General features: G+C 35.8%; 1 protein-coding gene across 4 annotated transcripts in view; it reads left to right on the top strand.

Annotated features, from left to right (window-relative positions):
* Nucleotides 1–14,352, top strand: part of LOC114467963 (septin-9-like) — a 156,527-nt gene that overhangs the window by 57,793 nt on the left and 84,382 nt on the right. Inside the window, exon 1 of one of the 4 annotated variants that reach the window (XM_028454520.1) lies at nt 7,106–7,400. The exons of the other annotated variants lie outside the window; for them this stretch is intronic. Coding sequence (XP_028310321.1) covers nt 7,346–7,400 — 55 coding nt within the window. The 5' untranslated portion in view covers nt 7,106–7,345. Of the gene's footprint in view, nt 1–7,105; nt 7,401–14,352 lie in introns of those variants that run through there. 4 annotated transcript variants of the gene reach the window in all.

The following is a 14,352-nucleotide window of genomic DNA, read 5'->3' as shown; positions in this document are numbered from 1 at the left end:
CAATATAATATAGGATGTTATTAATATTTGTAAATACACACAGACATTAAAAACAAAAACCTTTGTTCTTTGCTGTATCAAAGCTTACAGCGTGAATGTTGTTTTGATTTAGTTTTAGTCATAGTCTTTTGACTAAAATGCAACTGTTTCAGTCCAAATTTAGTCATCAGGACTGTTTCAGTTTTAGTCTTGTTTTAGTCAACCAACATTAAGATTTAAAAATATAAGGTGTAAGAGTTAATGAACATTTTAAAATATTAAATTACCACTAATCAATCTGATATGGGATGTTATTAATATTTGTAAAGATACACAGACAGATTTGATGTGATGAATGTGTAAGAAAAAATACATAAAATAACTTCTGATGGAATTTTTTACCCCATGTGACAAAATTATAGTGTCGTTTTTATTAGTTTTTGATCAGATCACATAACTTTTTTAATTAATCATAGGCTTCTTATTGTCACTCCTAAAATTACAGAAATGTACAAATAACAACAAAAATACACAACAACGCCTTTAAAAACCCAAAATTAGAGGAAAATCAACAAAGTGACTCCGAAAAACTCACATAATGAGAGGAAAATACACAAAATGACTCATTGTTAATTATGTATTCGTTTAAATTATTTTATTTTTGTTTTTAAACCTAAATTGAAGTATTAACATATATTTGTTTATTCATTCATTCATTCATTCAAAACACACAAATACTTTTTTTTTTAATTGTATTAAAAATTGTAGCGATAATTTTCCTAAATAAATCCCAGTTTTGTGACCCCTAACAGTGTTCAATTAAACAACAATATGGAATTTTTCCCCTTGTGATGAAATTATACTTTGTTTTTAGTTACCAAAATATATATTATATCATTCTTGATCATACACATTTTTTTGATTAGTCATAATCTACTTATTGTCACTCAAAAAATTACAAATAACAACAAAATTACACAATTTTTTTTTAAAAACACATGAAACGACTACAAAAACATACAAAACATCATCAAAATATACAAAAATGACTCTAAAAACCCCAAATTAGAGGAAAATCAACAAAGTAACTCTGAAAAAAAACTCTCATAATGAGAGGAAAATACACAAAATGACGTATTATGTATTTGTTTAAATGATTGTGTTTTTGTTTTAAAACCTAAATAAAAGTATTAACTTTTATTAATCCATTCAGTTAAAACACACAAATACCTTTGTTTGTTTTTTTGTGTTTTTTTTTTCTTTTTTTTTTGTTTTTTTAACTATATTAAAGATTGTAGCGATAATTTTCCTAAACAAATCCAAGTTTTGTGGCCCCTGACAGAGTTCATTTAGACAACGATATGTGATGTTATTAATATTTGTAAATACGCACAGACAGATTTAATGTGATTGATATGTAAGAACACATGACAAAATCACTTCTGATGGAATTTCACACCATGTAATGAAATTATACTTTTGTTTTTATTAGTTACCAAAACTATCAATATCTTATGATATAGTTTTCAATCACCTAATTTTTTTTAAATTCGTCATAGTCTACTTATTGTCACTCAAAAAATTACAAATAACAACAAAAATACACAAAATTATTTTAAAAACACATGAAATGACACAAAAATTACTTTAAAAACCCAAAATTAGAGGAAAATCGACAGTGACTTTGAAAACTCAAACGTAATTATAGTTTGGTTTTTTTTAGTTACCAAAATATATATTATGATATAGTTTTTGATCATATAGATTTTTTTAATTAGTCATAGTCTAATTATTGTCACTTAAAAAAATCTAGTCTGCACCATGAAAACTATGGTATAAAAAAATGAGCACTTGACTAATAACATGACATTGTGGCCTAAGTATCAGGTTTTATTTGAAGGTTTAACGCTGACCTCTACTGGAGAAAGTTTCCAGTTATCAGACAGTTGAGCCTTTATTTTAGATTTTTACTGTTTTGTTTGTCTTCTAACCTCAGCTTTGTGTCCTTCCTGACATCTGTTAAAGAAGGAAAACTTTAAGGATTGAGTCATTTTGGTCAAAATACGGTTGTTCAAATCCCAACTTGTTGCTACATACCTCAGACAATCAGCATTTTTTAGAGCTGGAATAAAGCCAAAGACAGAAAGCCCTTGTTTTTCATGTCACGTTTCCTCAACACAGGTGTAGGATCAGACTGGATTATTAACATTTGATTTAATAGATCAGTTTGTACTCGGCTGTTGATGCAATTCTGCACATAAAATATCAAGCTTTTCTAGTTTTTTTTTCTAAACAGCTAAACATGAGTTTGTTCACTTTTGCTACACTGTCTATCCATCTGCCTTCTAAACCAATGGTTCCCAACTGGGGGCGCGTGTACCCTTAGGGGTACTTGAATCATACCTGTCAAGTATAACGTTTTGGCCAAGAAACTCCCGTATCTTACCCCTCTTTCCCGCCATCTTCCTGTATTAGTGTTTTCCCGTAAATATCCCGTATTTTAATGTAATAATAATTAAAAGATGCCTTACTGAACTGAACGCTGTCACTAGCCTCGCGAGAACTTCCACCTGAAATGGCCTGAGTGACTGTTCTCGCGAGATTAGTGCTGACATCAGCAACAAACCCGGAAACAACTCAGAAAAGAGATGATGAATGAAGACGTTCCAGTGAAGAAAAACAAAGAACTGGTGTAAATACGTTGTAAAATGTGACGTAGAGTTTATCTTCATAAAGAGCAGCAGGATGTGACACAGTTACACGTAGTGTTAGATTAATAACTAATATTTTAACATCTACCACAGCAGAAGGAACCACGTAAGTCACCATGAAAAATCAGCCAATCACAAGCCCCACAAATATACACTTTAAAAAGTGTTAAAGAATCTGTAATAAATGTGTCTAATAAGTTATTAGTGAATACCAGAGAACCACATGAGTGAGCATGAGAAATTAAATATGTAATGAAAATAAAATGTAAATGTCAAACTTAAAGACAAACAATGTTAAATTAACAGTAAATATACAATGTGTTGACTTGTATATGAACTGTAAGTATATTAAATAAACACATGTGCTTCATATATACATTTATGTTTTTATTTAGGAATTAGGGCTGGGCGATATATCGAGATTCAAGATGTACCGAGTTTTCTATTTTGGCGATATAGAAAACTATATATATATTATATATATATATATATATATATATATATATATATATATATATATATATATATATATATATATATATATATATATATATATATAAATATATTATTAGCTTATTATGTATCAAATACTAGTTTTAGGAGTCACTGCTTTTACTTCTCAGAACAACATTAATGAGTGACACATATTGATCAGCTGTTTGTCCCTGTTTAGCAAATTTAACCCAGAATTCTCTTTCTGGTCAGACTTTATTTGATGAAATTATCTAGATTTATATCATATATCACCATTTTGAGAAAATATATTGAGATATGAGTTTTGGTCCATATTGCCCAGCCCTAGTAGGAATGTACACAGCATTTTAATGTTAATAAAGGTCGACCTACCAGATTCTAATCACATAATTGTATTTAGTAAGTGGTTGACAAGTGGGTATTTTAGATTTATTGTACACCTGTCTTAAAATATAAAGGATACTGGAGCTGGGTTGGGCGGGTGGGACGGCTGGTAATGGGCGCCAGAAAATTTCCCTTATTTTCAAATCCAAATCTTGACAGGTATGACTTGAATACATCTCAGGGGGTACACAGAAACATTTGTCAATTTCATTTCATATTATAGGACACATTTTTACATACACAGACATTTTTCTCAACAATAATAAATTGTGGCACAACTCTTTAAAAAAGCTACTAATTTTTGTTGCCTTTTTCAAGCCATTACTTGTGTTTTTGTTATTGGTGTCATTTTGTGCAATTTCATTTGTATTTCGTTTGTCTTTGGTGTCCTTTTGTATATGTAGTTGTATTTGTCATCATTTTGTGTACTTTTATTCACTTTTTGTGCATTTTGCTGTTGTTTTTCTGTGTTTCTGGAGTATTGTGTGTTATGCTCTGTATCATATAACTTCCAACTTCATGAATTACAATTTTGTTTTGGGGGGCCCGCACCAAATTTGACGAGGGCCGCATGTGGCCCCCGGGCTGTCAATTGCCTGTGCTTTAAAATGTGAATGATCATGGTACCATTCAATGATTGGATGACCTGAGGCACTGCTGCTCAGTAGGAGAATCCCAAAGAATGCACACACACACACACACACCTGGAAATTGTGTGTTTCCTGTCTTCACTAATGTTATCCTGATGAATTGCTCAGGGTTCCCAGGGGTTTTCCACACAGACTCACTTTAATAGTTGCCCTCAGGCCATCAAATGATTATCATCATAGTGCAGTCATTCATATTCAATCCCTCAAAACTTCCACTACTTTATACCTTCTGCTTCTATGCACACACGCGCACACACACACACACATGCACACACAGACACACACACATGCACACACACACACGCGCGCACACACACGCACACACACACGCGCGCACGCGCGCACACACACACACACATGCACACACACACAGACACACACACACGCACATACACGCACGCACGCGCGCACACACACACACGCACGCACACACACGCGCACACACACACATGCACACACACACAGACACACACACATGCACACACACGCATGCACACACATGCACGCACACACACACACACAGACACACACACAGACACACACACATGCACACACATGCACACACACACAGACACACACATGCACACACAGACAGACACACACATGCACACACACATGCACACACACACATGAACACACACGCACACACACACACACACACACACACACACACACACACACACACACACACACACACACACACACACACACACACACACACACAGACACACACATGCACACACACACAGACACACTCACACACACACACATGCATACACACACAGACACACACACATGCACACACACACAGACACATACACACACACACACACACACACACACACACACACACACACACACACACACACACAGCGCAGCCCCTGCCCACTCTTTTCCCTTGGATTCCCCTGTTACACAGAGGCTCATTCACATGGTCATTATGTCATTATGCTACTTATTTATTGACGTCTGCATCTTTTTCACCATATTAGTCCATAGTGACCAGAGGTGAAAGTAACACATTACAAGTACTCACGTTCCTGTAATTGAGTTGGATTTATGGCTACTTGTACTTTTTTGAGTATTTTTCTGAATCATTTACTTTTCTTGAACTTAAAGCTGATATCTGATGTTTATGTATGATTCTTTTGAAATGCGAAAAAAATACCTAACTAGTCTTTTACTATGGTCTACTGCTGGTGGTCATTCATATACATTACTGTAAGTAAGTAAATAAGAAATGTATTTATAAAACGCTTTTCACAAATAAAATCACAAAGTGCAACATCATAAAAGAATAATAAAACATGGGAGCAGCATCATAAAATAGTTTAAAATCCAGTTATCTAAAAGCTTTTCTTAAAAGCAAAGTCTTCAACAGTGTGTATAAGTCCCTCCTTCATCCTATAGACACCTATAGAAATGGAAACGATAGCCGACTGCGCCCAGCCAATAGGCTTCGACTTCCTGTTTTTGAGACTGTCAATCAAAATAAATTCGGAACTGTGCACAATAGCAAACAGGTAAATATGATTTTGGCTCTTACCTGACCTATAGATCTATATCAATGTGACCCGATGCAACCTTGTTACTGTATGTTCCGCGATGCGCATGCATAACAGTAGAGGCGTGGCTTCTGGTAGATTGGGAGAGGCAGTGGGAGGAAGTGGAGCTGATTAGGGCGGGACATTGAGACGTTTCTCAGAAACTCCAAATAGCAGCTTTACGTATTTATAATTTTTTGATCTTAAAATGATCAACAGACTTTGTGAAACTACAAAAAATGAAATGAGCAGACAACAATCAAATGCATCACATCATCGTCGACCAATCAGATTTAATGTAATGCACAGTACCAAAACAACATTGAATGCTGGTTATTTTCTCAGTTTTAAAATTTATAAATGTGGTCAAACTTTGAATAGAGTTTAACATTTTAGTTCTGAATTTTCCAACGTTACATGGTCAGGCCCCTCAGTGTCTCCTAAAGACCCCAAAAACTAAATTTAAAACCCGAGGAGACCTGGCGTTCCAGGCTGTGGCCCCCAGACTCTGGAATAACCTGCACCAGTCTCTCAGGGAGCTCAACTGTGTGGTCACTTTTAAGAAACTGTTGAAGTCTTGAAAGCTTTTAGTTAACTGTATTTTAATTTGAATTATCCTTTTATGATGCTGCTTCTGTTGTTTTAAATTCTCCTCTTTTCTGTACAACACTTTGTGATTTTATCTGCAAAAAGCGCTTTATAAATAAATTATTAACTTAATGTATTTACAGCCTGGGAATTTTTTATTTTGAATTTAATTTATTAGTGTTATTTCATTAAAGAAAAAAAAAAAATTGTACATTTTGACAAATCTTTTATTTAATACAGATGCATTTGTTTCTTCCTTTTTAAGTTTATACTTGGCAATATTTATTACCAAAAATACACGTGGGGGGTGAAAGTAACTAGTAGCTTTTACTTTGAAGAGTACTATTTAATGGAGCTACTTATTTTTTACTTGTACTTGAGTATTTCATGTATGACTTATTTGTACTTGAGTACAGTTTCCATCCAGTAACAGAACGTCTACTTGATTAGGATATATCAGTACCCTGTGTGTAACTTTTCCCTTCATTTCATGCTGATCTGTGGAAGGGTTTGAGTTCTCCTTAACTCTCCATGTGCTCAACAGCTTTACAGTGTTTGTGTGTGAATAATTCAATCAGCAGTGGTAAATAATGTGAGTTTCAAGAAGAGTCCAAAGGAGAGATTTTGCAGAAAGGGAGGGAGATATGGAAGGAAGGAGAAAGGGGGGGGTAAGCCAGAAAGAGAGTGGGAGGGGGTTTGTCATTGCTTGCACATTTTGAGCTCTGGAAGTTGAGAAAAAGGAGAAGAAGGAAGAAGAAAAAAAGAAAAAGAAGCAGTTGCCGTAGGAAGGAGAGGGGAGATAAGGAGAAGGTTTGGATCAGTGAGCTGCTGTTTTTCCTCCTCCTCTCCCTCCCCTCCTCTGGCTTTTACACGGGCTCCTAATTTGGGATTTGTTTAAAAGCGGGACTGAGCTTGAGGAAGACGTTTTCCTTGCTGGGGAACGGGAACCCTACTCCCTCTCTCTCTCTCGTCTCTTACCCTCTCAGCCAAACTCACTCACTGGGTCCCCTAAAAAATGTCTGATTCGACTGTCAACGCTCACTTGGAAGGGATCATATCAGACTTTGAAGGTCAGTTTTTTCCTTGTCGATCTGGTGTTTTTTCCTTACGTTTCGGTCCCAGTGCAGACTTGGGGCTTGTCTTTAACCCTGCCATGAGGACAGAACAGATAGTTTCCACATGTTTGGCTGGAACTCAGGGGATCTGGAAAAATACAGAAAGTGAAACGTTTTGTAGAAGTAGAAATGTAGAGTTTTAAAGAGAAACTGTGAAAAAAGTGTTGTTTGTTTTAACTTTTCTTGTGAATGTGTGTTTGTTATGGATGTCGTGCATGAATGAGAAGACTTTTTACACCAAACTTGTGTCAAATTCTTAGAGCACATTGGCTGACCACACGGCTGTGAGGGGAACACCTGGACTACCAACACCCCCTTCTTCCTCCTCCTTCTCCTCTCTCACCTTTTCATCCATCTCAGAGATTCCCCCTGTCACCTATCTCCTCCCACTCTTCATCCTCGTCTTCGTCCTCTTCTTTTCCTCTTTCAGTGACTCGTCCATCCACGCACTCTCTCTATAGAGGGTTTTCTCATACACATGGCCAAAGTGTTTTTTTCATTGATTCCCTCAATCGTTAGTTAGAGGGTGATTTGCTCCTTTCTTACTGCAGGGTGAGCACAAACACCTCGCTCTAATTTGATGACGTGTTTCCACTTTGATGACGAATTTGACGCAGCACTGAGCTGGAGAAGCCACGCCTCCAGGAAGCTCTCTGCTGTGATTGACATGTAAACAAACACGCCCACAAAGGTGAGCATTTCAGCATCCTTCGCACAGTGCTATGTATGTATTTTCTACAGTCTACAGTGAACGCCCCGCCCCCACGCTCTGTCTCGTGTTTATAAAGTAGCATGAGCTCTGCTCCGGAGTGGGTGGAAGGAGGGTGGGCCGTCCTCTGATCCTACGTCACCATGCGGGGAGGAGGAAGTCAGTGTCCTGTCTATAGACACACCCACTTATGAATATGCATAAGTAGGACGCAAATCAGCCTGTTTGTGTAGAGTTGGTCAGAAAGTGACTTTTCAGAGGCTAAAACTCACGAGTTTTGGAAAATAACCTCAAATACTATATTTTTAGGGTTCTTAGAACAAATGGAGATGGGTGAAAAATAGCATGACATGGGACCTTTAGGAGTTGCTGCTACCAACCGTTCACTTACCTGACAAGTAATGGGCCAAACAATTTGGATGTTTTTCAGATTTTTGCCTCGTTGATCCTGGTTTAGCTTCGCTAGCCACTAACGCCTCCTTTCCTCTCATAACTTTTTACATTGTTCTCCCTGATTTGTTCTAACTTTTGGCAGTCTATAAAACTCTAAATGTTGTTCACGGTCTGACCGATTGATACAGCCAAAAACACGGCAATAACTCAACATTTCCTTTCGTTCAACGTTTGGGATCTGCTTTGTTTACCTGCTGAGTACCTCCAATATGGCCACTTCCAGTTTAATGACATGGTGATGACCCTTTGTAGTCAAGATGTTGCTTGAGCTTTTAAAATGTGTCGTGGTGGCGTTAAAGGCTGATTTAAGCAGTGTCAGAGATTACCAATGAGTGAATGGTGTTTTTATTTATTTTTGTAGACTGCTTGTTAAAACATTTTAAAGGATTTATAGAAGGTGGAAGATGTTTAATTACAATATTCTGAACTTATGCAGACAAAGTTATCAAGTTTTATTGATAAAATGTTTATTTAACTTAACCACACTGTGTGGAAAATTGTTGACAAAATATGTTTTAGTGAGTCTACTTCAACTTAATGTAATTAGAATAATGAAGACCAGTTATGTACAGAAGAATCCAGTAGTTGCCACCTTTATTTAAGTCTGTTATGTTGGAATTATAATCTGTAGTTTAGTTGGTCTAACTAAATAGAGTTAAGTTATATATACAGATAACGGTTAAGTCAGTCCAATGAAAACAACACGGTAAAACAAATTTAATTACGTTGAAATAATGTTTATTAAATTAGCTGGACACTGATTTATTTATGAGGTGTGAGTTGACTAAATAATGTTGAAGTTACTGATGGCAGTGGTTTTGCTTGCACTTTGGTAAATGATTTAGATATTAATAGGATTGCTTAAGCCTTTCTAACAACCGAGTTTGGTTGAAATTGTTGACGTAATCATATAAAGTAAGTAAGTGATAGTCGGCGTGTGGCGGGGGTGGCGTAGGGTGGACACGTCTCCCCAACCTGACCGTGTCCCCTATCTGTCTTCTGTCTGTCTCACAAACACATTAGGAACGCATCCACACTTGTCCAGAGCTGCTCCTCTGTCAACACCAGTTTGCTCGTGGTATGTGGAGTGAATTTCGTCGCCTCCGTTCTGCCCTTCGGTCTGTAAAAAACCACCAGAGCAGCTGAGCAGAAAGATAAGTGGTGTTCAGAAAACAGAGGCCAAGGACTGGGCTCAAACCATGTGTCTCCAAGTCATGCTTTTTAGACACCCCCACACCCCCACCCCACCCCCGTTGCTCATGTGTAACGCCAACATAATGGGCCAGTGTTTTGGTTATCAATGGTGTGTGCTGGCCCTGGTTGTGCTGAGCGTGTGGTAATACCTTGGTATCACCACTCCGTATCATGATGTATGGCACAGTGTGACTCAGACAGTTCAGTGTGGCACACAGCGAGAGCGAGCGAGGGATCATGGAACGAGCAGATAGAAATCGAGCTTGGAAATTAAATATCTACTCGTACTCTTCTTACCGTAAGTGAAAATCTCAAGCTATTCTTGTTTTGAAAGCAACCACACTTTGTTCTTCTTCTTCTTCTTCTTCTTCTTCTTCTTCTTCTTCTTCTTCTTCTTCTTCTTCTTCTTCTTCTTCTTCTTCTTCATTTATGGGAACATAGTCATGTGATATATTGTTTCAAAGGTAATTTATGTAGATTACGATTATGCCTCGCACAATTCTTCCTTTCTTTTTGGCAATTTCCATTAAAGTTATTTTCTCATTAATTTGTGTGTCAAATATTGCGAAAGTTAGTGGAAACGGCGGGGGGGGGGGTAGTTCAAATGACTACTCCTCCGTTACTGCTCATTGAAGTCGTTTGACTGAATTCTCGGCAACGTGGTACGTGCTATTTGGCACGGAGACAATCTACGGGCTTGGCCGTAGTTCAGCCGAACTTGTTTTAAACAGCTAGACAAGAATCACTTCTACTGACTACAACATTTTGCTTAGAAAACTATTTAAAAACAACTATAGAGCATAATGATGGAATGAATGAGTGATAACACACATTTTAAAGAATCTCATTTTGTACATAAATGGAATGAAACAGTATTTAGTGCAGTGGACCTCATTTTGATATCAAGAATTTCTGGCGACACCAAATACATTTTTTTTACAATTCATTTTTTTTTATCATGTTTTGATCATGTATGAGCTCAGCTCAAATATATATATATATATATTGTTTTTTTTTTTACTGTATATTAGTTAAAGTAGATTCACAATGTGAAAGTATAGAAATACAGTTATTTAAGATTGTGTGTTGTTTTTATTAAAAAAAAAAAAACAATTTCAAAAATCTATTTAAATTCTTCGGAAATTTCAGGCAACCTCAAATGGAGTCCTGACCCTAAGGTTGAAAAACACTGATTTAGTTGCTCCTGAATGGATTTATTTCTATAGTTCTAATAATTTCCGGTCACATCACGCCTGGGGTGGGACCAAGACTAACACTTCATTTGTTAATTTTCCTCTCTCTCTCTCTCTCTCTCTCTCTCTCTCTCTTTCTCTCTCTTTCTCAAATTCAAATTCAAATTCAAAATAGCTTTATTGGCATGGGAAAACAGGTTTACATTGCCAAAGCAAGTGTGAGAACCATGTACACACAAAAAGATTAAATGCCTCTCTCTCTCTCTCTATGCCATCGCGTACCCCTAGAGGTACACTTACTTACATTTGAGAACCACTGCTCTAAACCCTCTATCAGACTCTATTACATTCTGGATAGTTATTGTCTTTCTTTATTCAACAACTTTTGAAAGTCCAAATACATATTTTACATCCTGTGTGACCCCATTGCTTTTTGCAGCTGTGGTGTGTAATATTAATAACAGGTGGATTTATGAATCACTGTGTTATAATTTCACTGACATTTATTCACCTGTTTTTTTGTTTGTTTGTCTGTCAGTGGGATTTTGTCAAAAGTACCTAACAGAATAAACAGATAAAAAAAAGTTTTAAAAGTACTTTTGACAATTTTTACCCAAAGTTAGATGGAAGATTTCATAAAAGTTTGGAGGAGATCAGGATCAATATACTGATTCCTGATCAGTATCTCTCATCATTGGCGAAATTTCAAAAAATCACATTTTGATTTGCAATAGATCGATCGTTATGTCATTTAAATCAGTTATCTCATCTATTAGACTCTTCTTACCGCATCTTCATCAGCATGATTCATTATTTCTACCAAGGAGGAAATGTTTTCACTGGTGCTTATTTATTTATTTGTTACCTTAACTTAACTGAATGGATTTTGACAACATTTTAACCAAAGATAGACCTAAGGCCAGTGTTTCCCATCCTTTTCCTTATCATGACCCCATTTTTCTATCACACATTGTTATACTGTGTTACAATTATAAAGTAGCCAGAGTTATTAGTGCACAAAGTGACAAGATACACCAGCTGAGATATTTTTATACTATTTTCATCTGAGAAAGTGATAGTATTGAATACAGTTATATATATATATATATATATATATATGTATCTTTTATCCTGATCCTCTATCTATCCTTTATTCTTTATACCTATCATTATTATTATTACTGTTACTGGTTTGTGTTTGGTTTTTTTCTGTTCTGCGCACCGACTACTGAGTCACGCTGTTTTTTAAAACTGTACTTGGTGAAATAAACGTTTCTGATTCTGATTCTGATTTGTACGGTTGCCGTATGCACAAACCCCAGTGCTATTGGTACGTTTACCAAAGTACACGTAGCGTCTTAGGATTAGGGTTAGGTTTAGGGTTAGGGTTAGGGTTAGGTTATAACCCTATATCACACCAATTTTTAGCGTGTAGGGTTAGGTTTAGTCTTAGTCACGTGACCTTAACTGGCCAATGAGTGACGCTGCGTACGGATAGAATGTCGGTACATTGATACGTCTACCGTATGGGTAGCCACTGCCTGTTTTATTTGCAGATTGAAAATAACTGCCTAGGCCTTAGAAGATTCCATTACATTTTGGAGGGGATCCGGATCAATACACTGATTCAGGATGAGTTTGAACAATCAAATAATCCTTATCTAAAGTGTGAATGATCACGTTACCATGATCAGGATCATTGATCCAGATAACTGTCAATATCTGGCAAAGAGGATATTTGGCATTTGGCAGAGGTTTAAGTTCCAAGTATTACAATAATTTGTACAAAGTTGCATACAGAATAATTTATAGAATACATACAATAGTATAGTTGTATAGTTTTAGTATAAGTATATATAATAATGTAATAATGTATGTACATATATATATGTACGTATATGTATATGTATTGTTGTACAACTAACATACTCATACATATTTATTCACATTTATGAAACTATGATTATAAACATGAGCGAGAGCTCACTGACATTCAAGCAACTATTTTTTGAATTGTACGTTAAATTGATATATCAGAGCAGTTTCAGCTGCAGAGGTGACTCCAGGTTATACTGTATATCCAGAGATGTAAAGAGTACTGATATATCAACTCAAATAGAAGTATTGTTATTTGATTGAAATTGTACTCAAGTACAAGTAAAAAGTATTAAATAGTCCTTAAAGTAAAAGTTACTAGTTACTTTCACCCCCCATGTTTATTTTTGGTAATAAACTGTTGCCACGGTTCCCTTGCATACAGTAAACGTCTCATGTATAAACAGGAAATCTTGCACAGTTGGAACTTAATCTGTTTTCCACAAAGGCATCTGTATAAAATAAAAGATTTGCCAAAATGTACAATTCTTTTTTAAATAAAATAACACCAATGAATTAAATTCAATTTTTTTTTAAAAATGATCATGCTCTAAGTATAGCTAGATTTATGAACTCTAAAACAGTGCCTCAATCATCTTAAAACAAAAAACAATAATTTACTCAGGAAACGGTTGGGTGTAGAAATGTAATGAATTACTTTGTTTAAAATGTACTGAAGTACAAGTAACGTTACTGATTTAGAAATTTTTACAAGTACCCATTATAAACACTCAATTACAGTAACGTAAGTACTTGTAATCCATTACTTTCACCTCTAGTTATAATGATATGAAGATATAAAAGTAATAAAAAGAGAGAGAGTGGATGTTTAGTGCAACAAAGATTCCTGAAACTAAAATCTGCTTTATTAAAACACGTGGCACCTTCTGTTGCTTCAAGAACGTTTTTAACGTAAACTTTATTTACCCATAAAGCAACTTTTCCTCTGAGGATGAGTAAAGTAGGAAGTGTGATTCAGTCAGCCATGCTTTCTGCTGACGACGCCTCAGAGAAACAGAAGAAAACACAGGCCAGACTTTCTATTCCCTGAGGCTGATGACCTAAGCTGTGACCTCAGCCTCACAAACTGACTCACATCATAGGTTTTTATTGAACCAATGAGTGAACGGATGCAGACACGCTCAACATAGCTGTGTTTGTATTCTTGTGCCCTAGTGGTGTGGATGATATGATTGTAGTTAAACATACATGAGGCCTTTCCTGATGTTGGGAGTAAAGCAGCAGACACTTCATTAAGTCAAAAACATTTTTATTAGTTTTTTTTAGTTTTGCTACATAATTAAAATATGATTCCTAATTAATAAAACATTAGAATTACATTATAATCAAAATAGCGTTTACTAACTTTAAAAAAAAAAAAAAAAATTGTTATATTTCCAGAGTGGCAAACTAATTTTGGTTCAAGGGCCAAATACGGACCAATTTGATCACAAATGGGCCGTGGGTTTTAGGCGGGAAAATT

Source organism: Gouania willdenowi, chromosome 8 (genome assembly GCF_900634775.1).
Source record: "Gouania willdenowi chromosome 8, fGouWil2.1, whole genome shotgun sequence".
In the NCBI taxonomy this organism is placed as follows: Eukaryota; Metazoa; Chordata; class Actinopteri; order Blenniiformes; family Gobiesocidae; genus Gouania; species Gouania willdenowi.
Note: the sequence above shows the minus strand (reverse complement) of the source record. Positions and strands in the feature narration are given on the sequence as shown.